Source organism: Seriola dumerili, unplaced genomic scaffold (genome assembly GCF_002260705.1).
Source record: "Seriola dumerili isolate Sdu_G_001 unplaced genomic scaffold, Sdu_1.0 BDQW01000161.1, whole genome shotgun sequence".
In the NCBI taxonomy this organism is placed as follows: domain Eukaryota; kingdom Metazoa; phylum Chordata; class Actinopteri; order Carangiformes; family Carangidae; genus Seriola; species Seriola dumerili.
Window position 1 is genome coordinate 1,181,559 of NW_019174416.1, and position 25,720 is coordinate 1,207,278.

The 25,720-nt window shown below is 43.6% G+C and overlaps 1 protein-coding gene across 1 annotated transcript in view; it reads right to left on the bottom strand.

The window, feature by feature from the left end:
* Positions 1-25,720, bottom strand: part of nlgn3 (neuroligin 3) — a 117,140-nt gene that overhangs the window by 26,269 nt on the left and 65,151 nt on the right. Inside the window, exon 6 of the mRNA XM_022751764.1 lies at positions 14,175-14,360. Coding sequence (XP_022607485.1) covers positions 14,175-14,360 — 186 coding nt within the window. The remainder of the gene's footprint in view (positions 1-14,174; positions 14,361-25,720) is intronic.

Here is a 25,720-nt window from a genome sequence, read left to right on the forward strand (position 1 = left end):
ATATATATATTATGTGTGTATATATGTGTATATCATCATTCATTTAAACTGTCACAGTCACACAGACTCTGTGTCGTCCCTGTCTCACCCTCTGTTGCTTTCACTGGTGTAGAAAAGAGGAGCAGGGGTTTCTGTGTGTGTGTGTGTGTGTGTGTGTGTGTGTGTGTGTGTGTGTGTGTGTGTGTGTGTGTGTGTGAGCTGATGATCGTTAATATCTTGATTAATGCTGACTGGCTAAATGGCAAGATTGATGAACTCTTCCTAACTTACTCGCTTTACGCAGGGCTTTCAACCAATTTACAGGGTCTTCATTCACAGATGGATGAGAAGTTCTAGAGTGCTACGGATGAACTCTTAACAGGTACTGAACTAAACATAGCAACAGACCCGTCTCCACTGACAACGACTGTTGTGAACAGTGTTTTTTTGTTTTTGGACAAAGCTACAAAGTGGACATTAAGTTGGGATTGTTTTGTCAAACCAGATAGTTTCTTTCATTTTTACTGCTTTTGATTTAAATAACGATTAAAAAAACCCCTCAATTTTAATGTATTTTAATGCATTTTATTTTTTAAATGTTAAAAACAGGAGAAGACAGTATGGATAAAACCCTACCACAGTATGTAGTTATATACAGTCATTTATATTTCATGTGATATAGTATCTTGACAGAGTAAATTGACAAACTGTTTTGAAATAAAATTGCCCGACATGAATATCCGTAATTTATCAAATTAAATATGTGACAAATCAAGGTACCTCACCACATGCACAAATTATATAAAAAAGTGAAAGTGTTCCTTTGCATCTATGACAGTTCATCTCTCAGCATGATATTACATTATCATTATACTCATCATCCTTAATTGAAAAGCTGGAGGATATATAAATGTGTCTACTCCGTTTTATTCAGAGCACGTCTTGTGTTTATAAATGGCTGTTTTGCACAAGGGGGCACTGTCTTATTATGATTGTTGTTTTATGTTTGACCAATAAGTTATTATAATACACAGGTGAGAATAATTCACATTCTGTGTACACCACTCCTGAGCACATTTCCACACGACAGCAGAGTCTACAGTTGCTGTCATTTACTGTAAATAGCTTGGAGCATATCAGTTCTACCACACATTGATTTCCGTCAGTCTCCCCGCATGTTGCTGTGCACTTTGTTTGCCTGCATTTCTGCATGGAGAAATGTTTGCAACTGGCCTGTGTGAATTCAGTGAAGCACTTTCATGGTAACATGTTTTCCTGTTTGAATTTTAATCAAACATGGGCCACTCTTTTTCAGCCAGGGATGTGTTTTGGCTTTGACAGGGGTGCAGTGTTTTTGGCTCTGATCTGTAGCTGTTCCCATGAACGCCATCAGATATTCACAGTGCCATCTCTGATGTCGCAGTTTTCCATCCTCCTCGCCAGCTTCATCAGTTTTGACACAGAGAAACAGACTTGTGCTTTTGGGTTCCTGACAAATTACGGCAGCACAATCGACAGTGTTTGAATAATTTTACATGTAGCGCTCAGGGGAAATTTGACAAAAAAACAAAACAAACAACAACAACAACAACAAGAAAAAAAAAATGCAGAAAACTAACCCTGTCTCTCTTCAGGGTTTGTAGCAAAAGGCATCATCTATCTGTCCTCTGGGAGTTTGTAATCTTGTTTCTCTCTGAGATCTTTCTGTATCTCAAGTGAGGAGCATGTTTTGGTATCGCAGATGCTGGTGGCTGTCTCCAAGGAGAACTCAGGTACATATACGCCCCCTTTCTTTCCCAGGAGGTCAGAGTCAGAGGTCAAGGTGGGCTAGATAGGTAGTTGATCCACAGAGGGGCTGCTTATTCCATCCAGCTCTTTAATAGAGACCGGAGGGAGAGGAGGAATGGTCGAAGCTGGTAGGAATACAGCACAGTGGCGCTGTTTCCCATCGAGTCTCTCTCCCTTCTCCTAATGAGCATTCTATTAGCAGCTAGGGGACGGATTTAGGCAGTTAGGCATACGGAGAAGGCTGGCTAACAATGCAAGTGGTTAGCTAAACAGCTGTTCTCTCTTTCTGCTGCCACCTCCCATCCCCGGCTAATGAAGCCCTCACCGATGAGCAGGAGTCCCGGGACATGCCGGAGAAAAGCCACAGATACCCAGGCAGGGGATCTCAATCACTCACAGGCCTCATAAAAAAGTCTGCGTGGAGGATAGCTTCACCGATAGGACAAGCAACGCTCCAATTAGATAGTGGCTCTAAGGGAAACCCTAAGAATAGCACATTGGGCAAGCACAGACATTTTTATGAGCACTCTGTGCTGCTCTGTGTGTTTGGAAAGTAAACACTCCTTTGCATTGTTTTTCTGACTGGAAAACGGCAGAAGCCATGATGTCTTTCATAATGGATAATAAGCAGATCTCTGTGATGATTTTTGTGAAATGTTGCACCGCTACATTTCATTATCCTACACAGTGTGAGTAGTGCTCACGGTGGCGGACATCGATCAAGATTAGCGGCGTGTCATATGGGTTTGTCAACATCTGAAATACCATGGAGGATGCATGCTCTCCAAACAGCCTTCGCTTAAACAAGGAGAAATGCTTCAGGAGCGATGGCTATTTTTCATTTTATAAAAACATGATGCTGCATTATGTCTGGCTAAGGAAAAGCAGTGTTTGATTCGGTTAAATGTTGAGTCTGTCAAAGTCCTGACTCTCTGCCGAAGCCTGGGTCGCCTTCTCATGACACATGGTTAATATTTCCTTTGCGAGTGCCTTTTTTTTCCTTTGTTGAGCAGTCACTCAGACACACGAGCAGCTGTTAACGCTACAGCTTGCTTTAAATGAAGGACTGGTCTGAATGTGGGTCTGCAGCACAGCTCAGGTGGGAGGAAAGTCTCCACTTATATTCTGCAGCAATTAGCCAGGTGTGCTTAGGTGTGAAAATAGGCTAGGAGTCTTCCTTATTCACACAGCTACTTCAGCCACTGTGTTGAGTACTAAATTGCTCATAATGAACATCTTTGAGGAAAAACTTTCATTTAAGTGTTTGCTTTGATCTGCATTTGTTAGCTCGTGGATAACGTAGGTGTTGCGTCGGGAGTTTTTTTTTTTTACTCATTGCTCTTCTTATGCTTCATCTAACAGACAGAAGCCTAAACAGATAGAAGGTTTCTGATCTGCTCCATTGCTGCACTTTGTTAGCAAACACTTCCTCGGCACTTCCTGCAGCTGCTTCACAATAAAAGCCTTCCAGCTGTTCAGGGGGTATAATCAATTTTCCAGCCAAAACCCTTGTTGTTGTTGCTTGATTGCTGTATCAATCCGTATCAATCACATGAGTCTGTTTTGGTTTGAAACAACGAAACCCCTGTGTGTTGACCCATGCGTAGACTTCCTCTGTAATTATATCATGTCTAAAAATGATTGTGGTGATGGTATAAGCTTTTGTTTGTCTGTTCATTGTCTTTCAGTGAAATTACTCTGCTTATAAACTCATCTAACTGAACTCTAACATTCTCCATTTTCACAATAATTATTACAAAATGAAATCTTTACAGAAAAATTATGGATTTGTAAAATAAAGGGTTAATATTTTATTTCCCAACAAGAACAGGCTGTTTCAAAGCCTCTCCATGCTCAAAGAAATAAAACTGTGGTGTAGAGATATTGAATATTTTCTTTCTTTCTTCCTTTAATGGAATAAAAGTATAAAATAGCCATCATTTATATATTAAATTCCCTCCGGGTCACAAAACACCCCAAAAACTAAATATAAGATCCTCACATCAGTTTCCTTAGTAGCTACAGCCCTGGTGTCTCTGCTTCAGATTGTGCAGTTGCCAGAGTCAGAAATGTTGAAGTCCCACACATGAGGGCTTTAAGGTGCCCCAGGAGGGCTTTCTATGTTAAGTGGCTGCGCCAAGTGTTGTATCTCTAAGGTCAGCCACTCTGGACTAATCTTGTAATATTTTTAACGCTGTAAAAGCTGGGCATTCTTGTTGAATTTCTTTGCAAACAGATGATAGGAGAAATCTTCTATCTGACTAGGAAAAACAGTGCACCAACCTCCAACAGTAACCCCCGAGCTGCACATGTGCATTATTTTTCCTATTTAAAATCCACCACCTCTCTATGTCAGACAGCTTCTCACACCGCCTTCAATTTAGCTTGTCTGGAAAAAAAGGTGTGAATGATTCACTGTCACATGGTGGTTGGATGACATGTTTTACACGCTAGTTTGTCAAAAGCATGCAGAAGGCTTGCATCTGTGATAACCAAATGAAATGCAGATGCTATTTTCAATTCAGGTCCAAGTCATACTGCAGTCTTGTCTGTCAGTCTGCAGCAACAGGTCGCCTCTCAGCCCAGATATTAGCCAAATATGAACACTGGAAGTTGATGTATGCAGGGGAAGGAAATTGTCCTCAAGTTGTGAAATAGCACATTGGCAATATTGTTCTCTAACAGTTGCATTCGATTTGGTGAGTCACTCTCTTTTACCACTGAAAAGGATCTATAGCTTATGTTACCTCTCTAAGCTAAAAATCTATTACAGCCTCGCAGGCCTGAGAGCTAAAGATTTAGTCTTTTTGTCAGGTTGCACAATGTTGGCCCTTTATAGTAGAGGTTTCTGCTTGTCAGCATGTTTGCTGAAGTTCCTCTCATTGGGGATTTCATTGTGCTCAGACGATGCAAATTTCACAGCTAAGGCTAATGCATTTGCACTGACTGCAACTGAACGTCTTGGTAGGCAGGCTACAGCTTGTGACTGCATGTGCACATATTCTCAACCTCACACACACACACACACACACACACACACACACACACACACACACACACACACACACACACACAGACAGTGGACAGTTTAGATATACACTTACAGTGCGTTATGTTAGTGATAGGGATCCAGATGGCATACATAACTTCCATTCTCTGTATCACATTGTTATAGGCTCTCCCCAAGCAAATAACACCAGCTTGGTCCTACAGAAAAGTAATTGGACTGATGTTTTTCCTATGCGACACTTCTTATCACACATTGAAAAAACAATTTCCCTTCCAAATCATTCTGTCTGTAAGCAGAAGACTGTGGAAAGCCGGCTCTATGTAAACAGAATGATATATTCCTGGATGCCTATAATCATGCGGTAAACAAGTCTTTTTCCTCTCCGTGCAGATGAAGCGGTTGTACCAAAATTAAGTGAGCACAAAGTCGTACATTTGCTATTTCAAAAACAACTTGGAAGTGTCTAAAGCATCACGTGAAACAGTTTGAAACACCTGGTAATGTTCCCTTCCCGCTGCAGAAGATGTTTATAAATCACGTGTTATGCAAACCTGTGAAATGGTTGAGGAATGAACTGGAGCTCTCAAGCATGGCGTGGCTTCGTAGCGGCTCCGCAGTATCCGTCTGTTATTCATGCAGAGGCACTGAGTGCTTTTCTCTCAGCAGAGATAAACAGATGCACTGGCACTGAAGGACTGACCTAGCTAGCCGCAGAGGTGAGCTGTCAGCAACAACAAGCACAGTGCTCGTGGTCATCACCAAAGGGCAAAGTTCAGCTAATTACACTGTAGTTGTTCATCTGGCAGACAAACACCGAAACAACAATCCATTTAACAACATGCGCTTCAACATCAAGCCAGCCATGTTGCCTGGTGTGGAATGGCTAATGAGTAAACACTTATACAGTCATGGGTAAAAAAAAAAAAAAAAAAAAGAAAAAAAGAAAAAAAAAGAAAATGTGCAGTGAAGACCAAAAGAGGAAACAAACAGTGCAAAAGAAGAGATGGATGGACATAATGAAATGTGAAAATAGCGTAAGGGAAACTAGTGAGGCGGTCGAAGAAATTGGGCCAATATGTGTGGAACAAGAGGGAATAAAGGGAGGGTGAGAGAGTGAGAGGGAGGGAGCGATAGAGAAGGTGTGAGAGGAGGAGGGAGGTCAGTAGAGATGTGGAGATGGGCGGAGGAGGAGGGGGAGAGATGAGCCCCCAGTGCTCAGCTGTCAGTGCTTCCTCTGCAGGTGGGGCAGGAGGAGTGCCAAGTCCCTCTCTCCCACTCAAACAGACACCCATGCATCGCTCTATAATGGATGCTTTACACTGGTGCCAGAGAGAGAAAGAGCGAGGCAGAGAGAGGGAGACATGGTGAGAAGACGAAAAGAGAGACATGGGGGAGGGTGGGTACTGGAAAAAGAAAGACACTGCTATGAGGAACAGGGAAAAGGAGCTGAAGAAAATGCCTCAGAGATTAAGGCGGTGGAGACGAGGCAAGTGTAATGGGGAAATGGACGGACGGACAGACAGACAGACAGACAGACGGACAGAGACAGACAGACAAGAACTTCCATCAAGTCATTATACCAATCAGGAGAGGAAACAGACGAGACAGTCTGGCAGCAATAGGATGCAGCTATTGGGCTAATTGATCTAAAGCCTAACAGGATCAAACAATGGCGGGGCACAGCCAGGAGCTGCAGCCACCATTCCCCCTCTACCATGACTGACTGTCACTGTCCATTAGGAGGTGTATGAATGCGCCCTTGACAATGATTTATCAAGAATGATTCATAGATGGCATCTACCTGAACTAATGACTTGCCAGCCTCTTCACCGGGGATTGCAGGTCATCAACAGATGACATATTCTGTAGTCACCTCGTTCATCAGCTACGATTAGATTCCAAAAGCAATCTCAGCGATACATCACCAGATGGATCTCATTGTATTGTCTTGGAGAATATTGCTGAGACAGCCCGTGTGTGCCACATGTCGTTCAAGCTGCCAAAGCCCACTGGTACAGTTGTGGATCTGGGGCTACAGGCATATGCATCGCACCGAGCTATTACCTCGGTTGATGGAGGCAAGGATTTACTAAAGTACTCAATTATCCCCTGCTTCTTTCTCTGACCTGCTGCTCGGCTCTTTAACACCTTTAACTCCATGCTTTATAGGCTCAACTACCTGCTGCAAGCAGAGACAGACTGATGGCTGGACTACCTGAATGAACTGCCTTCACCGTTTTCGGGCCATTTGTCAATTCTTCATTCCTCTGCTCTCTTCTGGCTAGGGATAGGTAAAGCTGCCTCCCTCTGATGGACAGGCCAGCTGGATATTATTTTCAAGAGTGTTACCTCAAACTTGCTATTTGACCTCAGTGGAGTCATCTTTATCCTAATAACACCCCTCCCACCTCAAATTACTCTGCAGGGCCACCTTTTTTTCTCCTGCTCAATAAAACTTTGGCTTCATTTTCTCTTTGCAACGCTGTGTAGTGAAGAGAGAAAAAAAACCTATTTGCTGACTGAATTAGCCAATTTCCAATTTCTTCCAAGTTCAAAAGAGAGTAATACCTTTTAAGTTGGTGTGTAATCCTCTATCTTTGTTTTTTTTATTCCTCTGCTGTACAAAGCCAAAGACACTGCCATTCAAAGTGATGGAAAAATACCACATAGGCTACTTGTTAAAATCTGTTTGCTTTTTCCACACAATGACGACCACAGTATATGGCAGACAACAAAGCTGAGTAGTCAGCGTAAATAAATACAAGCATTCTTGTTCTGCAGAGATGGCATCCCCCTGGTTTAATTATCGCTCTTGTCAATCGAGGTGGAAGAATACGGCACCTGACAAGGCGTGTCCCCATTCTCTCATCTCGCATAGGCCTTTTTCACACCCTGAGATGCACAGACACCCTTCAGCAAACAGCCAAATCAAACCTTGAGATGGAGGCACTCTATTGCCCCAAACACCCAGGTAACTTTACAGTGTCGAGCTGCTGAATGCCTTTGACACCTCAGAAATGGGGTCTATTCAACTTCGACAATTGTCCCTGGTTTTTCTCAAGCACAAAGCATTTGCACAACAATGGCAGCTGCATCGCGTATGAATAACATCCCAGGGATGTGGTTATGCAGCTATCTTTCCCGGTGACTCCAATTCACATTCCAGCTCTTGCAAGGTGCCTTTATTTAATGCTTAAACTCCAGAGGCGATGGATGGCTGCTACAGGATGCCGGAGCCCACAGAAATGAAGTTGACACTGAGCGTGGATGGATTGTACCTCCAGATCTGTACGGTGAGAGCTCCGTACATGGACATTATGGGGTGGGGGTATGCAGGCCTGTAGGCCATTCCACAAGGAAAGCCTCCCATGGGTCTCGTTTCAGAGAGGAAACCCACACGTGTTGTTTTCAAAGGTCACAGCCAGATGTAACATTACAGCTAAAGCAGTGATGTAGTGCAACACTCGCACACTCTTCATCTATGTGGCCTGCTGGCCTCTTTCTCCATTCTGTGAGACAGGCTAATTTGGAGTAACATTTGTAGTAGCCTTAGATTATGTGTTGATATTTCAAGATACAGCAATGAAGTGCACAAGTTCTCAAGTGCAACACATCCTCACAAAATCCCAGCAGCAGTGCTACAACAGAGTTTGTGTTGTTCCCTCTGAGGACAGCTACCAGCCTGCATGTACATGGTAAATGATTGTCAGAGCAGAGGTTAGGTGCTCATGGCAACGCAGGCTTTGAATCCCACAACGGGAGCACTGTATCAGCATGATTGACAGAGGCAGATTGATTTGAGGCCCAATAAACATTGTTGTCAGTCTTATTTCCTTCCTCTATAGGTCCACGAGTTAAATACATGCCCAAAGCAGCACAGGAGTCATTTGCAGTGGAATCACCAGAGGCCCCAGACAAGATCTTACAAGGAGGTCTGCTCCCTCACCTTCCTCTGTCTTAGGTGAAGTCATGCAGGTGGAGTCACTCTGAACGTCATTAGCCCTCCAAATATTAAGCACTTCCAATACATTTGTTAAAATGGCTGAGAATAATTCAGCTCTCCATTGAGGATGAAGTGTAGAAAGTAAGTCTGACACATGTTTAGGGCTGCACCTAATCATTATTTACAATTAATATGCCCATCAAATATTAGAGAATACTAGAAAAAAAATATCAACGCAATTTCCATAAAGCTAAAGTTTGCATATTCAGATTGCTTGTATTGACTAACCAGCCACCCTAAACCCATAGATATTATCATAGAATATAAATATTAATATTTGTGGATTTGGAATCATTCTTGCTTAAATTATTTTCTGATTATCAAAATAGTTGTTAATTAAGTTTTACTGATTAATAAGCTAATTGTGTTAGCTCAACACATATTGTAAACATTACACAGTAGTGCTCACAGTTATATGCACTAACACTGCTTTGTATGAAACAATGTATGTATATAAAGAATCAAGTATCTCAACTGTATATTACATATGGAACTAGAGAATAGGACATAAGTTACTAAAAAATAAAAATAGACCAAAATGAATAAAAATGACTGAATTAATTAAAGGTTTGCTTTATCTTTACTTTATCTAAATGTGTAATGCCAGCCAGATAGTGAAGCAAATTTAGGATTAATGAAGCAACTGACATGATATGATGAAATAAGCTGATATTTCACAATGATTCTACTTGAGGTCAATTTTCTGCATAAAGCAATGATTTAATTTGTTACAAATTTTTACCATTATTGATACTACTTACTTGTTGCCTTTGTATAATCAGTATTACTTCTATATGAAATATTTGTTTTATTTACACGACATAGGAAGCAGCGCTGGTGGGGATAAAAAGGTGTTTTAACTGAAACACTGACCATTACAGATGTTTAAAAAAAAAAAAAAAAAAAAAAATTGTATTCATTAAATCAAGTCTTAAAATTTAAGACCCAATTTATCCATTGGATTAAACTTTCATCAACACATTTTATCATTTAACCTACTAATCCTCTATAAGCACAGATCTAAATTTCTGGGTTATAATGTACAGTAATAAAATCCCGCCAAATTCACTAAGATGTGTGTGTCATTTTAGTGTCGGTTATTTGCCCCTTTTGCCTTCAGATGATTCACCGACTGTACACACTTGACCATACTTGATCATAAAGGACATGGCAGCTTGTGTCTCAGTGTAATCATTACATCACACTCAAGTCGCTCTAACAGAAGCCCTAGTTTCCCAAGCAATCAGCCGAAGGAAATTGTACAGTAATACATCAGTTCCTATGACTTCCGAGTCACATCCTTTCCAGGACTACATGAATCATAAATTCTCGTCAGAAAATCCACAGCAAGGAGTTCACCATGAAGAGCAGCCATTAATAAAGTTAATATTTCAGGTTTGATTTGAGAAGGATGTCCTGCCACGCCATTTGATTTTTTCAATCTCTCTGATCCTCTATTTCTACACATCCCACGATGCTTTCCTTCACTTAATTACCACCTATGCTATCCTTCACACTAAATGGATTCAAAAACTTGTTACCCTTTCCTGAAAACCGAGTAGCTGCCACACTGCCCTCTTAATACTCATGGTTCAAGGGGTTTCACTGTTTGCTAGGTGGTGTCTTGCATTAAAAAGCCTTGGTTCTCATTGCACCGATGTAATAAAACCCAAGCATTTAACATGCACATTTATGGTCCTCAATAACCCAGAAGTCTTAATAAAAATGAAAGCTGACATTGGCATGAGGGATCCTCCACACTAGCTGTCTTTAATGTCCAAGACGTTCCATTAAAAGGGGAGCACTTCCTCAGAAGCAGAGCTTTTATCCTGATTGCTTACAGGAAGAGAGGAAAAAAAAAAAAAGAAACCAAATGACCTTCAGCGCCTCTACAGCTAGCCCTTCCCTCATGTGAGCTTCGTGGATAGACGCCCCTGCGTGCACATACGTGAAAAGCTGGGAAACGCACACCGATGCAGATGCACATGTGTGTGGATACACAGTGTGTTTGGACTCTCTTATGTACACGCATTAAGAGGGATATATGTACGAATGCACATCTGAGTCATTGGCTACTTTGTATTCAGTTCACGTGCAGAGAGAAGCCATCTCACTTTTTAAATCATAATGATTATTAGGAGATAGGGAAAAAGCCAAATCTGCATGTTCAATTATAGCCTGTGCGATGCCAGATAGATAATACATGGGACTGGCTAATGTCCTTGCTTCTGAACTTCTTCAGCCGTTTTCCGTTTGAAGCTGGAGAAAAAGACGATGGGGACAGAGATTTCCCTCTGTGGGAACACAACTATTGAGCTACATTTAATAAGCTGGTCAAAAACACTCTCCTGCCGAGAGAGACTGTGCTTTTAATGACCATTCTGCTTCCAAAGTCTCAGATGTGCAGCTAGATTGCTTGCCACATAGCAGACAAGGCAGCCATCTTATTAATAGCCACGCACCACACATGCTGCAGACTTGGGACCAGAAACCCAGAGAGGCAAGAAAGGGAGAGAGACACACACTGGCACATGGAGAGAAAGCATGTGTCTTTTTCATGCTTTTACTATACGTGAAAGCAGGGAGACAGATGGATGCAGTGAGGAGGAGATTAGATGGAGGAGGCAGGGCAAGGATCGGGGTCTAAAAAATCCAGCCCTCACGAGAGGACGTCCAGGCCAGCCTCCACGCAGGGCAGAAGGGGGAGGCTATGTGATGGATGTACCCTGTGACTGGAGCCCTCGGCACGCCCACATGGAGACGCCACCAAGGCCAGGCCAGAGGAGCAAGCAATCAAAGAGAGAGGCCGGAGGGCTAGGATGATATAGGAGGATCCAGCTTATTAAATAGGCTTCAGGAGGAGCATGGAGCATCTGAAGTAAGTTGTCACTCTGCCACCAACAGGCATAAAAGGAGTCTCTGTTAGATGGAGAGTCTATGCACTGTAGGCAGTGATGACAGACTGTGTACAGTAAGAGTGGGAATACTGTCATTAAATACACCGACACACCAGGGAGCTCCAGAACAGTGTGTCACCGCTGATTTACTTTCTCTTTTTTTTACCTGGGCCTCGCTTTCCTGCGTCTGAGCAGCAGGTGAAGGGAAATGTTTGTGTGCGAGAGTGTGTGTGCACGTGTGCATGCAGAAATGTGATTTTATATCCCATGTTATAATATCCCACCTTATTCTACTCCAGAACTCACACATTCAATGTGACACCGCTGCCTCTATTTCTAGGGAGAGTGTATGAATTTTCATTTGTAAGCGAGTCGTAATAAAAAGTCAAATCAGGATAGGAGGGAGGAGCCATCACGGATTGTTTACAATTCTGTTTCCTGACTTAATTTCCATTCGGAATGCAAAGTAGGAAACTCAATATAAGGCACTTTTCCTCTGATGCAACAGTCTGCTAACATGGATAGAAAATCATTACACAAATCCATTACCAGAGGCGACCTGAAACCAGGTGTGCTCATGCCACAGTGTATAATTCATTTGATTATAGATTTTTACTTCAATTTTACCGCTTTGTGAATCGAGACACTTTGATTCCTTTCTTGTTTACTGCGTTGTCTTGGCAACAAGAGCATCCTACCAGTTTTCACTTCAACGGTTACGACTATAGGAGAGGAGGAGCAGATTACAGCGGAGGTTGTGAAAGCAGGTGCAAAAAGACATTTCTTCACTTGGATTTCCTGTCACATCCCGCAGCCCACTCCAGTCCTAAACTTTATATAATTACAACAATCTGTGCACCGAGAGAGACTGTGTGAAATCTGATTGCCATTGGTAACATTCACAGCAAGAATCTTGGCGTGATAGAAGGCTTCCTGTTTCAATTTCCTAGGATCCCTCAAGTTTTACTGGCTCTTTTTTTTATCCCATCAGTGGGGCATACATTTCCATTCAGGGGAAAAAACAGACCCGGTAATATCCAATTTACTGGAAGGCAGAGGAGATGGTTTCACTGGCAGTATAATAACATGCTACATGGAGCGTAGCATTATGGAGTATGAATAAAAAAGGCATTTATAGTAAAAATTCAATCGAAAAGCAGTCATCATTCATCGGAGGAAATCAAGGCAATTAGTAACACTTTAATGCAAATTGGAGAACGCAAAACAAATCACAAATCCCTGGCACTGTAATGGGGCCCAGAGAAGAGCAGCTCAAATGACCTCTTTCGAATGTTGGTCTGTGAATCAAAAATCCAGGAACAAAGATTTTATTCTGCCTGGTGACAAGAAGAAGAATTGTGTGTTAGTGTTTGCAGTGTTTGCGGCTGTGCCACTTAATAGTTCCTTGACCACAATATTGCCTAAAACCAATCTCCCCTCTAGCGCAACAGTGATTTCTTTAATGCAGTTCACTTCCTTGTAATGTGCAGTAAAAAGCCCCGTGTTAAGATTCCAGCCATGTGTGTCCAAAGCACGACAGTTTGTGGCTTGTTAACACGCTCAACAAGCAGCCTATGTGAGTGTGGCTGAATGTAAAGATTTCTCATTTGGAATATTACCACAACATAAACAATGTGGAAAAACATAAACATGGCTGTACAGCGGCACCTCCGTATCCTCACAGCCTGTTGTGTGCGCAACGCTGCAATCAGTTACACGCAAGAAAACAGCCAGGTTTTTTTAAACGGATGGACGAATACGTGAACGACTGCAATAATTCCAGGTTAAGGATTATGCGGTGTCCATTTGGCTCCGCAGGGTGCAGTTGGAGGCTGACATTCACGGCTGGAGCTCAAAGCAACACTTCATTCACATGAGCCAAAGCACTTCCGGCAAGAACCTACGTATAAGCGGTCGGGATCCATCTTAATTCAATGATGCATTAGAGGAGCATGAGTATGAGGGATGTTTATCGCATGTCCAAGTGAAGCGCATTTAGTATGGAAGACATGGCAAACGTGGGTAGTAAATCATCATGAAGTAGAATTAAGGAAGCCAGCAGATAAACAACATTGCTTACAAAGGGAAGAGTGTGTGTGCACTGTCATTTAGCATGACTTTGGCTGCCACTAAAAAGCTCCCTCTGGTACACCCTGTCCTCTTTTATCTTGCTTACAAAGACACATTATACCTGCATGTCTATTTCTGACATACATGATACTAGCAAACCAGCAGAGTACGTCAAGACCCACATGTGGGCTGAAACGTGCCGTGGAGTTTCAATTTCCCCATGGGATTGAACGTCACAGTGATTTAAATGCAAACACCTGCCTCTTAAAACATTTGCTATGCTGCACAGTACAGTAGAATACATTACCCAATAACTTGTGACCTGCACCGCCAGTTTCTAATATCAAGCAGCCTACACACCAGCAGGCATGAGCTCCACAGCTGTATTACCCATCCCCCGCCCCCGCTCTTCCCTGCTGTGCTCTACCTTCAGAGTGGTGGGAGAGGGTGAGCAGGCTGACGCAGGAAGCGCCGATCCCAGAACCGAACACAGTGATGCGGTTGGAGTCTCCGCCGAAGAAGCCGATGTTCTCGCTGATCCACCTTAAAGCCTGGATCTGGTCCAGGAGCCCGTAGTTCCCTTTAGCAGCCTGGTCACCAGTACTGAGGAAGCCTGCAACACAAATAAAGATAAACAGATTACAAACTCACACAGAGAAAGCCAATCAAACAAATAACATCGTTCTATGAGCTTCCAACTACAATAGACAAGCAGGTAGTCTGCAACTTGCACATGCAGTAGCTATGTATACAGCTAGTTATTTTCCATGTGCACCTGCAACACTAAAGGTTACCCGCAATGGCTTGACCCCACCCCGATTTTGTCCGAAGAACCGCCACGTCAGGTGACAGCAGCAGTGAAATCATGACTTATTAGACGACACGGCTGTTGGTAAAATAGGAGCGTGCGTGACCACATGTCATTTGCACCTTATGGGAAATCAATGGCATGTCTCCACGGGTGCGCATCTATCATCAGATATATTGAGCAGCCCTGATGAAAATACGAATCTATGAAAACTATGCGGACAGAGAGAGAGAGAGAGAGAGAGAGAGAGAGAGAGAGAGAGAGAGAGAGAGAGAAAGACTTGATAACAAGATTTACAATCATGTTTCATGCTGCAAACACCTCCATATGGACTGCGACCTCATTACATTTCCTATCAGAGTTACCATCTTCCTCTGACAGTGTCTGGACTCTCTCTCTCTCTCTCTCTCTCTCTCTCTCTCTCACACACACTCTGTAGAGCCACATACTTTCAGTCTAAACATTCACAACAGGCACTATCTGGGCACATTTTCCTCCGTGTCTGTGTAATCTGCTATATGATGCCTGAGTTGGACAGTGAGCCTCTCTTGGGTACATCAGAGCTCATGTTAACACACCACCCTCTCCCAGCTGCTCTCCAGGGCCTAAGCCCAGCTGAATGATGGGTAATCGAGAGTCGCGGGAGAAGATCAAAGGCAAGCAATCCCTGAAGTCCCCACGGTGGATTCAGTGTCCATCAAACCCCTGAACATGCATACGAGGTGACAGCTAGGAGACATGCGTGGAAACCAAGACCCCTCTCTCTCTAGTGGCGATATCGGCAAACACTTCACAAGCAATAAATGTGTTGGTGGTGAGTGTTCGCAAGCCTCCAGTGATGGTCCTTCAGCATTGTTTCTAACATCTATTTCATGGTCTATGCCTCCATATAATGATGAGCTCTCTGTGTTTAAGTCCTAAGGGGGTAAAGGGAATAGTTTTGATATCAGCAATGCAAAAAAAAAAAGAAAGACAGAAAAAAGATGAAATCCATGTGTTTTTGGACTCAGGTCAGAACAGTGATGCTCGCTTTAGATAAACACAGATTAGAAAGCAGCTGCTCCAGGCTCATTAGCTGTTTATGTGTATGTATGTACGAAGAGGATGCATGCCTGCCTGTTTCTTTTTCTCTCTTTGTGTGATTCAGAGACTATAGAGGGCACAACCTCCTGCCCCACCCCCAACAAGCACACCCGCCTCGCCCCAAGTGCCTGTTGGCAGCAACAAAGAGGGTGGGCAGGGGAAAGGCCAGGCCTGATCATCGATAGGAGAGAGGCAGTGGCACAGGAAGCAAAGCAGGAGACAAATGGATCAACAGATGGTCTCCTTCAGACGCATCCCTGAGGATGACAGAGCAGCAGGGCACATGCAGAGAGAGAGAGAGAGAGAGAGAGTGAAAGAGACGGGCAGAGGAACAGAGACAGACACAGGCAGAGAGGAAAAAGGAGCACTCCAATTGAAGAGCTTTTTCTTTTTCTCTTGCGGCTGCTCCTCGCGTTCCGTCATAACTAAAGGACAACAGCTTTTACAACCCTCGCCCCGGTGCTGTGGGGAGAGAGGAGACGTGACTCTCCCAGAATAACCCTCATTTGTGAAATGGTTCACACTTCACCAAGTGTATGTCAGATGGGTTAAGAAATGTCAGGAGACTGGCATGTAAAAGGGGTTCTGTGCAACTGTTAGTCTAATTGAAAAGATATAGTAAACATTATCCATTTGGCACTGTAATATGAGGCATTACTTAATGACAAAATGTAAATCATTAGAGTTGGTTCCCCAGCTGGCAGAATAAAACACTGCTCGGTGCTCTAGTCTGTTGTGACTTTTTGTTTAGCTGCGTTGATTCCTCTGCATCTATAAATGAAACTGGTCATTAAAATGTAGACGTGGAATCCAATCTCTCAGACAAGACATGCTGCAGGCACCATTTAAAAATACATCTAATATAGCTGCTGGTTATGTTTTAATTGGAAAGGTGACAGAAAGTATTTTCTTTGGAAAGCAATTAAGATAGCCAAATAATTGTTTTTATGTATGGTTATTTCTATATTCATATTTATGGCGATCTGTCCGTCTTTATGTATATGCTCTAAAGGTGTTTTTTGTTTGGATATTTCTTTATGTCTATCACCTATGCATCACCTCCGGACTTTCTTCCTTCCGGAATATTCTATTAACTTCACACACACTCTGATTACTTGACACATAATGCACCATATAGTTTGGCTTTGTCTCAGATTTGAGATATCTAAATTTCTCCTTTCAAACCAAGGATTGGGTTATAGATTTCCAGATCAAGCAGATGATCCCTGTCTGATCAGCACTGCGTGGGCTTTGGCTGCACATGAACTGTGATGTGGAGCGTTCACAGCTCACACCTACACAGGACCTTGGGATTCTGGGCTGCAGCTCTGTGCCTCTGAACTACTTGGTCAGACTGGTTATGTGCTTGACTGCACAACTCCACCTGACATTCAACAGATTCTCAGTACATAGCAGGTGCTGCTTTACAATACACATTTAATTCTAAACGGTAATCACATAATATCCATCTTTGTTAGCTGCCTGAATTCAAATCAATATGCAAATTCTCTTTTAAATGATCTGACCAATTAACTTTGGCACAAACAGTATACACAATTACCGAGTCCCAATCAAGTTAATTCAACAAACATATAATCATTAAGTAGTAAATAGTTCAAGTTGATCTGGTACTTTGAAAGTAAAGTGCATACAAATTAATTTGATTGTCATTTAATTTTCTCTGACATTATTAATCTTTCCTGCTGTGAGTTCTGTTACAAACTGTAGATTAAATGTGGGATATTTTTCAATTCAGTCTCAATAACCAAGGCAAATCTTTATATCTACAGCTTTAATACAAATGTCACATATGGTTTGCCTGATGCTTTTTTCTCTTAAAAAAAATAAAAATAACAAGACTCTGTTTTGTATGACAAGCGCAAGCGGTTCAGTGGAAAATATTTTGTTTAGACGAAGGACGCAGACTATCAACAGAAAGAAAAAATGCCCTGAAGTTGTACTACACTGGAGAAAAGGAATCATATAGCTGATTTTTATGTAAGCTTCTTAAACCACATATGCCAAAATTAAAAATGTATTTAATACGATCTGTTTAGAAAACTATATATAAGCACCATTTGTAAAAGGTCATGTCAACAAATAAAATCTCAGACGGTTGAAACAAAGATTTCCATGTATGGAATCTAACCTGTCTTCACATGTCAGCTGGATTAGACGTGGAATTAGCATGAGTGTTCCTTATTCACTGCAAACAGACTGTATGAGTTAATAACAGTGATTCTGTGCTCTTTCTCTGCATGTTAGAACTGTAATTTGCCCTGACTGATTACATGATGTGTTTTTGTATCGTGTCTCAAAGCTGTTCTTCCTTGACAGTGATGTGGTGCACTTCTGCTGTATGAAGAGCTGGTATTTTCTCCTTGTGGCAGCACAGAGTCAGAGATTCAGTCGTGATCTCAGTCGGAGTGGCAGCGGGGACCGCGGTCTGGGTGCAGCTGGGTCAGGTCGCACCTGTCACCTTGCATCGTCCTTGCCGGACGTAACATTGTGTGTGTGTGCAGTGCAGCTCCCCCTACGAGGAACTTAGCCGCCCTTGTCGCTTTAACATGATCAGAGGGTCAGTTAATGTATACAGCATGACAGAGTCCCCTCTCTGCAGTGTTTGAGCTTCAGCCGCTGTGCCGGAAGCAGTATGCGAGCGGCAGACAGTGATGTTCAGAGACCAGGAGATCACCACTGAAATCTAGCACCTCTCCATTTCCACACATTTTCACACACCAGCCGCAATCATTGCAGCACCTGAACATCAGGTATCAGGCGAAAGAGAGTTTATTTTTCCAAAAAAAAAAAAAAGCCATCGCTGAGCGTGATGCCACATAATGCATTTTGTGGCTTGATCATATTTTGTCAATAAGCACATGCCACTATCTCAGTCTAAACTGAGCATCTCTGCTTCCTCCTGAGCGCCAACAGTGATTTCCTTTAGCCCTGCCTCTCACCATTGATATTTCTCTATTGATTATGATTTAAATGTCTGTTTCCTATAAGGTGGGCTATAACTCACAGAGTAGCGGAAGGAGGTGATGATAATGATCGCTCCAACCCCAGACATCTCTCTTAGCCTGGTCTCCCAGATAATGGAATGTGTGTAAAGTAATGGCGGAGAATGAGAAGGGGGCGAGGAAGGGTAAGGGGGAGGGCAAAAGCTTGTTATTGAGCTGGAGAGTGAGCTTACACATGGACAGATGGAGGGAACGGATAGGGAGGTGTAGAGGAACAGAGGAGGAGGAGGAGGAGGAGGAGACGGAGGATGGGAATAACAGCGGTGACGTAATAGAGGGAAAGTTTTTCGTTTTTCTATTGGATTCATTCTCGCTTTTTGCTTCGCCTTTTCCCTGTTTCTTTCTCCCTCTCATCCTCTTCCCTCTTTGGGGCTGCCGGTTAACAAGGCAGTCTGTGTCCAAACTCTCCTTTGGTACTTCCCCCCGTCTCCCTCTATCTTTTCTCCCCCCCCTTCTCTTCTCTCGGGAAATAAAGGCCCACACAGTCGCAGCCTTGACAGCCTCCCCTAAGAATCCCCCACTACAAAAGAGCTCCAACTTCCCCCCCAGCCAGGCCGGGGCTGAATGGGAGCCTCTGGGGTGTGGATGAGAAGCAGAGGAAAGGGGCCACCCTCCACACAGCCACATAAAGGGCCTGTGTGTCAGGCTCACGATGAGCAAGGGACATACCCAGCGGTCCATCCTGCACACAGGGAGTCATTCCCACAAGATTTATCATTTTCCTTCTCATTTTTTATTTATTTATTTTCAGAGGGGGGTGGGGGTGGTGAGAGTGGGTCAGCAAGCTGACAAGAGTCAAAAAAAAGGGTGAAGGAATTGGGGGCGTGGGCCTGAATGAAGGTGACTGCCACATGGATCAGTGTACAGCCACTGTTAACAGCTCGCTGCCCAATAGCATGGCTGGAGCGCGGTCTGATCTGAGAGCAGGAGGGCGAGAGAGATAGAGAATCAAGGAGAGCGAGCGAATGAGAAAGAGAAGGGGAGAAGTGCAGGCAAGCACAAGAAAGCCTCTTTATGGCAGTCTGAACACTGAAAGCCATTTACCCAGCACCACATCCTTGTTCCCGGTGTAAGAGAAAATATAAATAAAAAAAACTGTCTCATTGTAATCCTTATAAAATGACTAGTTTGATATGAATGGATATAAGATGATTGCAGAATCAGTCATGATTGCAGAATCAAATGGTGAAAGGGAATTTATGTATGAGCCCCTGATTCCTGCTGGCCTCATCACGAATCAATAATTAAAGCAAATATCAGATCGCCTTGAATGGCAACAATATCATCTGATGTTTCAGGGGCCTGCCCCTCGACACTGGGCGACTTCAAACTGAATAATAACACGCTCGCAAAACTGCAGGTCTGTGCTGCAAATGGGAACCGATGACGGACAGAAACCTGAACGCTGTGGCTCGAGTATTAGTCTTAGACACTCTGCGTCTATCATGACACAAATAGACGCAGAGTGTGCAGCATGAAGCAACACTGCTGCTATATTGTGCGCTGAAAGGTGGTTGAAGAGTTTGGTGCATGATGCTGAAGATAGAGCATTGTGCATACAGTACTGTGCTGCTTTGTACAGACTGAGCCACTCAAATGGAAAATGTGGTTTGTGTGCAACAAAGCACTCAAAACAGAAAAAACAATATATATATATAAAAAAAAACACAACAAAATGTCAAGAGAGGAAAATCTGCACTGCACAAACACCAAAGCTCATCTGACACATATCTGAGACCCTAAAACCCAGATCTGTTACAAACAGACAAGAGTCTGTTACAGCAGACAGGGATGAAAAGCAGACACTGTAAGTCAGAGCTGGTGGTGCACGTGGCAGCTGCTGGCCGTCCTGCATGTGACTTCGGGGCCGCTTAATCTGATTGTGAGATGTGTCCTGGTGGTCAGGCGACACTATTCAAGAGCTCTGGTGAACAGCAGCCCTGGCAGCAACTACAAATGAGCAGTTTGCATATGTATGACCCCTGGCATCTGAATGCCACTCAATCAATCACACATCGGCTACAGCGGCTGTCGGCTTTGTTGCTCCCCTTCGCCTCTCTCTCTCTCTCTCTCTCTCTCTCTCTCTCTCCCTCTCTCCCCCACCCTCCCCTCCACCGTCTCTCCCTTTTGCTGGTTCTCCCTGTCATGTCTCCTTTCTCCCTGTGCTGTCTTTCTCTGTTCTCCATATATGCCTCCATCTTTTTAAGCCTCTACCTATCACCTTCTCTCTTCTCCATGTCTCTCAGCATCGTTTCCTTTCGCTGAATAGCACAGACAGTGGGTTCTCAAAGACAGCGAAATGCTTTTACATTAAGGGAAGCTTTGCATCTCACAGCTGGTGCGGAGGCGAGCCTGCGTGCTCCCACAGAGGCAGAGGGAGAGATTGCTGCTGGGGAGTCACAACTGTGAGGTTAAGCAGCACTTTGGTTCCACTTGGAGGAACATGCATCGTAGGGAGAAATCTTCGTGAACAATAATTTGCCTTTACTTAAGTCTCACATTTGGAAAAAAAAAAAAGAAAATAAAAGCATTTTTCTTACAGTATATCCACCATCCTTTGTTCAAATAAAACAACACTGCGTGTAGGGTGCTCTGTCTCACTCTTTAGCCTGTGGCTGCACAAGTTCAAAGGCATGGTGTGAAACATGACATCAAGCCGGGGTGATGTAATTTGAGGGCGTGGCGAGAAAGATTAGCTCCGCCCAGCTCGGGGAGGACGGGGCAGTGTTCAATGATGCGCTGTGATACCACGGAAAAGATCAGAGCCCAGCTTATCAAAGCACATCAGCGGAACAGAGTAGGAGAGAAAGGTCATCATTTAGAGGATCTTCAAAGCCCAACTCCTCTCCTCCTCAGGTTGGAGTAGCTCTGATAGCTGGCCATAATTAGCTTAGTTTTGGTTGACCCATCCTCATAAGAACTAGTGAAATAAGCCCAGACAGCCCATTCTCCAGCTTTTCTTCCTGATACTGTAGATCCTGTCTTCTCCTCATATTTGCTCATTTGTGAAAACCCTGCCAACTTCAGCTGTAAATCAACAGCAGCGATTTAAATGAACATCTGTTTTCTGGAGGTTTAGCACTGTGGTGTGTACTGTATAAGTGATGTTTTATTTGTCTTTGGAAGGGTATAATATTTTTGGCTACAGGAAGCAGTGATGCTGCCAGTGGGGTTGTGTTCTGATTTGGAACCGGCTCCAAATTTACAAGAAGCAAGGATTTTGTTAGGAAACATCCTTTTCGAGTCTGCTTATCACACAGTGAAAGAAAAGTTTGGAGCCGCTCCACTTTTATCTACATCGCTGGTTACGCATACGTCAATGTACCTGTCCAGTGTTTCCAATATGGCAGACCATAATAAGCACTCAAAAAAGGTAAAGGATAAGTCTGGTGATACTCTGTTGTTCTTATTGACTACACAAGCTTTATCCTTTAAGCTTCTCAAATGCAGTACAGTGATACAGCAAAATGTAATCACTGCTTCAAAATGATTTCATAAATTCAGGAGACTAAAAAGAACCATCGAATTCTTACGTAAGTTATGACACATGACAGCAGCCTGAGTCCAAATAAGTCAAACAAAGACGGTTTTTGTTTTAAAAATGTGTTGGTTTCTCTTCTGACCTAAAAATATGAGCTAAAAAAATTTGAACCAGGTGAATCAATTAGAGTCAGTAAAATCTAAACCCACCAAAGTGCAAGGACAGTTTGTATTTGAAACAATTAGGAAGTTTATGTGTGTAACCGCTTTGGCTCTGGGCTCTGGCCATGTGTGTGTGAGAGAGTAAATGGGAGTGCCATGGCACTGAGTGTGGGTGAGTGCGCAGCCACTGTGTGCATAAGTGAAGAGGAGGGCTTCCAACAGAGTGTGTATGAGTATTTGTTTGTTTGTGGGTGTGTGGAGCAGCAAGAGCTCGGAGGGGGTGGGGGGGTGGGGGGTAGGAGTGTATGCAGTGCGGTGAGGGAGGTATGGATATTAATCACCAGGAGGAGCATGGTTCTGTGGCGCCGGGCGGAGATGGATGGGGTGTGAGTGCAGTGATGTCACTCTGACAAATGGACCGGCCATGTTGGCTGAGACTCGCACATCGCCTCTCATTTCAATTAGTTCCTCACACAACAACCCACCTAACCCACAATCTGCAGGTTACACAGGCACAAACACATACACTCTGGCCACAAACACACCCCCTCCGGTGCCCCAACCCATAACACGGCCCTCTAACAAGATGCACTGATCTGTAAGAATACAGTGGAGCTCCTTTAATTAATCTAACTCAATTATGACAGCACTTTTGCTTTCAATCCCAGCAGCCAGTCACTCATTACCATTCATATTATCAGCCAAGCGCACTGACTAGGTCTATGGCCAGCACACTAACTGGCAGAGAGTCTGGGTGTGTTTACGAACTAAAGACTGGGCACTGCCCGTGTGTTTTCCCACAATATCAATTTAATGAAGTGCCGGAACGATGGCAATGTGAGCAGTTGCTTGGGCCAATGGTAATAGCATGCATTTAGTCTCTGATGTGGAAAAAGCTACAAGATCTGTGGGAGCCATCGCAGTGAGCAGCAGTTCTGACAAACTGAGTTCAAGTATAAAAGGTCCTCACTAGCTGTTTATAGCCTTGTTCTTAAAAGCCTGACACCCACTAACTAATGGAGCCAGGGCTGATTTTAAAGCGTCTGTCACCTATAAAAGAAGTGCTAAGTCCTGTTTCAAAGGTCTGATGCTGCTAACTGGATGCAGTAAGCCTTTTTTTGAAACTCCTGTCTGTCTTGCATGAACTTTGACACTGGAGGACTTCACTATCCTATGGACTTTCCTCCGAGCCATCCACGCTAAAGTACCTCTCAATCACCACCGTACTCCTTCTGCACCTTCTCGCTTTCTGCTTCCTCCCTCTTTCGTGTCCATCTGATCTCCCTCTCTCTCTGCTGCGATCCTCCACTTCTTCAATACCGGGAGGATGGTGCAAGAGGATCACTTTAGTATAAGCTAGGGAAGGCTGGGCCAAGTGAGGCTGAACTGGGCTGCGCAGTGCACAGTGGAGCGCTAAGTTGGGGGATTTGATCAGAGCCTCCTGGGGCTCCAGCTCCAGTTCCAGCTTAACATCAGTGGTGGGTATCTCTTCATCTGCCCGTGAAAGAAGCAGGAGGTTAATACCAACCCTATAGAGAGCAGCGTTTGGGGAGACTGGGGGGGGGCACATATCTAATTAGACCCCTCAACATCTGCATTTAGCACATTAAAAAGAAAAACAACAAAGCATGTTAAAGACTTTTAAGTTCCATAATTGCAGCTGTTGTGTGAGACAATTGTGTGTCAACGCAGCAACCCTTCTGTGAGCTGTGATCAAGCGCACAGTTTTTCAGTATATAATCACAAGAAGATATATCACGGAAGTGTCACCTAAAATAAGGAATGCAATCAAGTTGGGTAACATGGGCATGTGAATCTGTGGTTGTGTGGTTTGTTGACAATCCTAACCAACACTGAACATATTTAATATGTCGATAATGGCAGTTGGATATCTTTTAGTCTCATAGAAACTGAAACCACTAGGTTTCTACATATGCAGAATTTATTACCTTCTACCTTGCGAGGGTGCTTGGCTTGCTTGGCTTCACATATTCCTTTGTTGATGAAACATGCCTGTTCTCTCACCCCGAGAACAGTGGGAAATGAAAAATGGATGAAAAGCTTTTGAAATAGTGCGTATGATTACCATAACACTTCTACAATAGAGGGAGTGTGCCTGTCATGTATTGTTGCATGTAACACAAAGGGCATGCACTATACAAAAGACACTTGTACCCATGTCCTACAAAGCATGGCAATATTTGCTTTATTTTCCTCCTTTTCAATTGATATTGAAGTCCTGTTTCCAGTGAGGGTCTCCACGTTCAAACAGCTGAAGTGTTTCCTTTTTCATTTCACTTTCGCTGTTCCTCCTTTTAATCTAGCAGCACTAAGGAACTAGGTTCCAGCAACAACAAAAAGGTTAGATCTCGCTTTCTGTTTCATCTTGGCCTCCTGCGATCCCCAGGGATGTCTCTCTGCGCTCGTCTGCACTGCTTGGCGATGGGAGATTGTGCCAGGCCTCTGTTTGTTTGGCTTTTTTCCCCCCCTCCTCATTGCGCTAAAATCTGCCTGACAGTTCGGCAGCATGGCTCAGGCCCCACAGGAGCTACCGTCAGATAAAATGTCACCATGGCTTTGTTCCATGCACCCTATAGGCTGGCCAGACACACTGTACACCTGAGAGCCCGAAGGCCAAAGCACAGAGTGAGAGCAGGGTGAAAGAGGTGGTGTGGAGACTGAACAGCATCCAGTCTTATTCATTTTGCTGCCTGTGCCATCGCCACATTTTTGTTAACTGGCTGCGTTAATCTTCATTGACAAAATCCTCTTTGATGGACAATTACATTAGATTCGTTTTAACCTTAGAGCTATATGATTAAACTACAAATAGATCATATATGGTTCATCAACAGTGCTAATTCAGCATCTTTCTATATTACAGGGAGCTGTGATTGGATAAGATCCCGCTATCCTCACCAACGCTTAACATAACAGCTTCTGAGACTCAAACTCTTGACATCTACAGTCAAACCTGATCCATTTTTTTTCCTGTGAACAGCAGCAACACCAGAGCCACACTCCTGTCTCTGAGCCTCAGATGACTCTTCTCACTGTTTCCCTAACGAGGCCGGAGCGAAAAAGCCAACTGGTCCTCTCACAGCCGAGCACTAGGGCGGTTGCCGCTGTCAGCTCCTGTTAGCTCAGCCCTCTCTGGTTCACGTTTCAGAGAGCACAAACACACTCATCCCAAAGGAGCTCATCCGTGCTCCCTCACCCACCCCGACTCCCCTCACCCTCGCCCTCAATAAATTAATAAAAGAAGGAGCAGCTCTCGCAGGTAATTTGATTAAATAAGACATCCCTGCTTTAAAAGAGTGTGCTGACGAAGCAAAAAATATGACGGGACGTTGTCAGAAGAAATTGTCACTGTACTCGAACGTGACCCCCCCCTCGCCCCGGCAGTTCTGCTGTCCT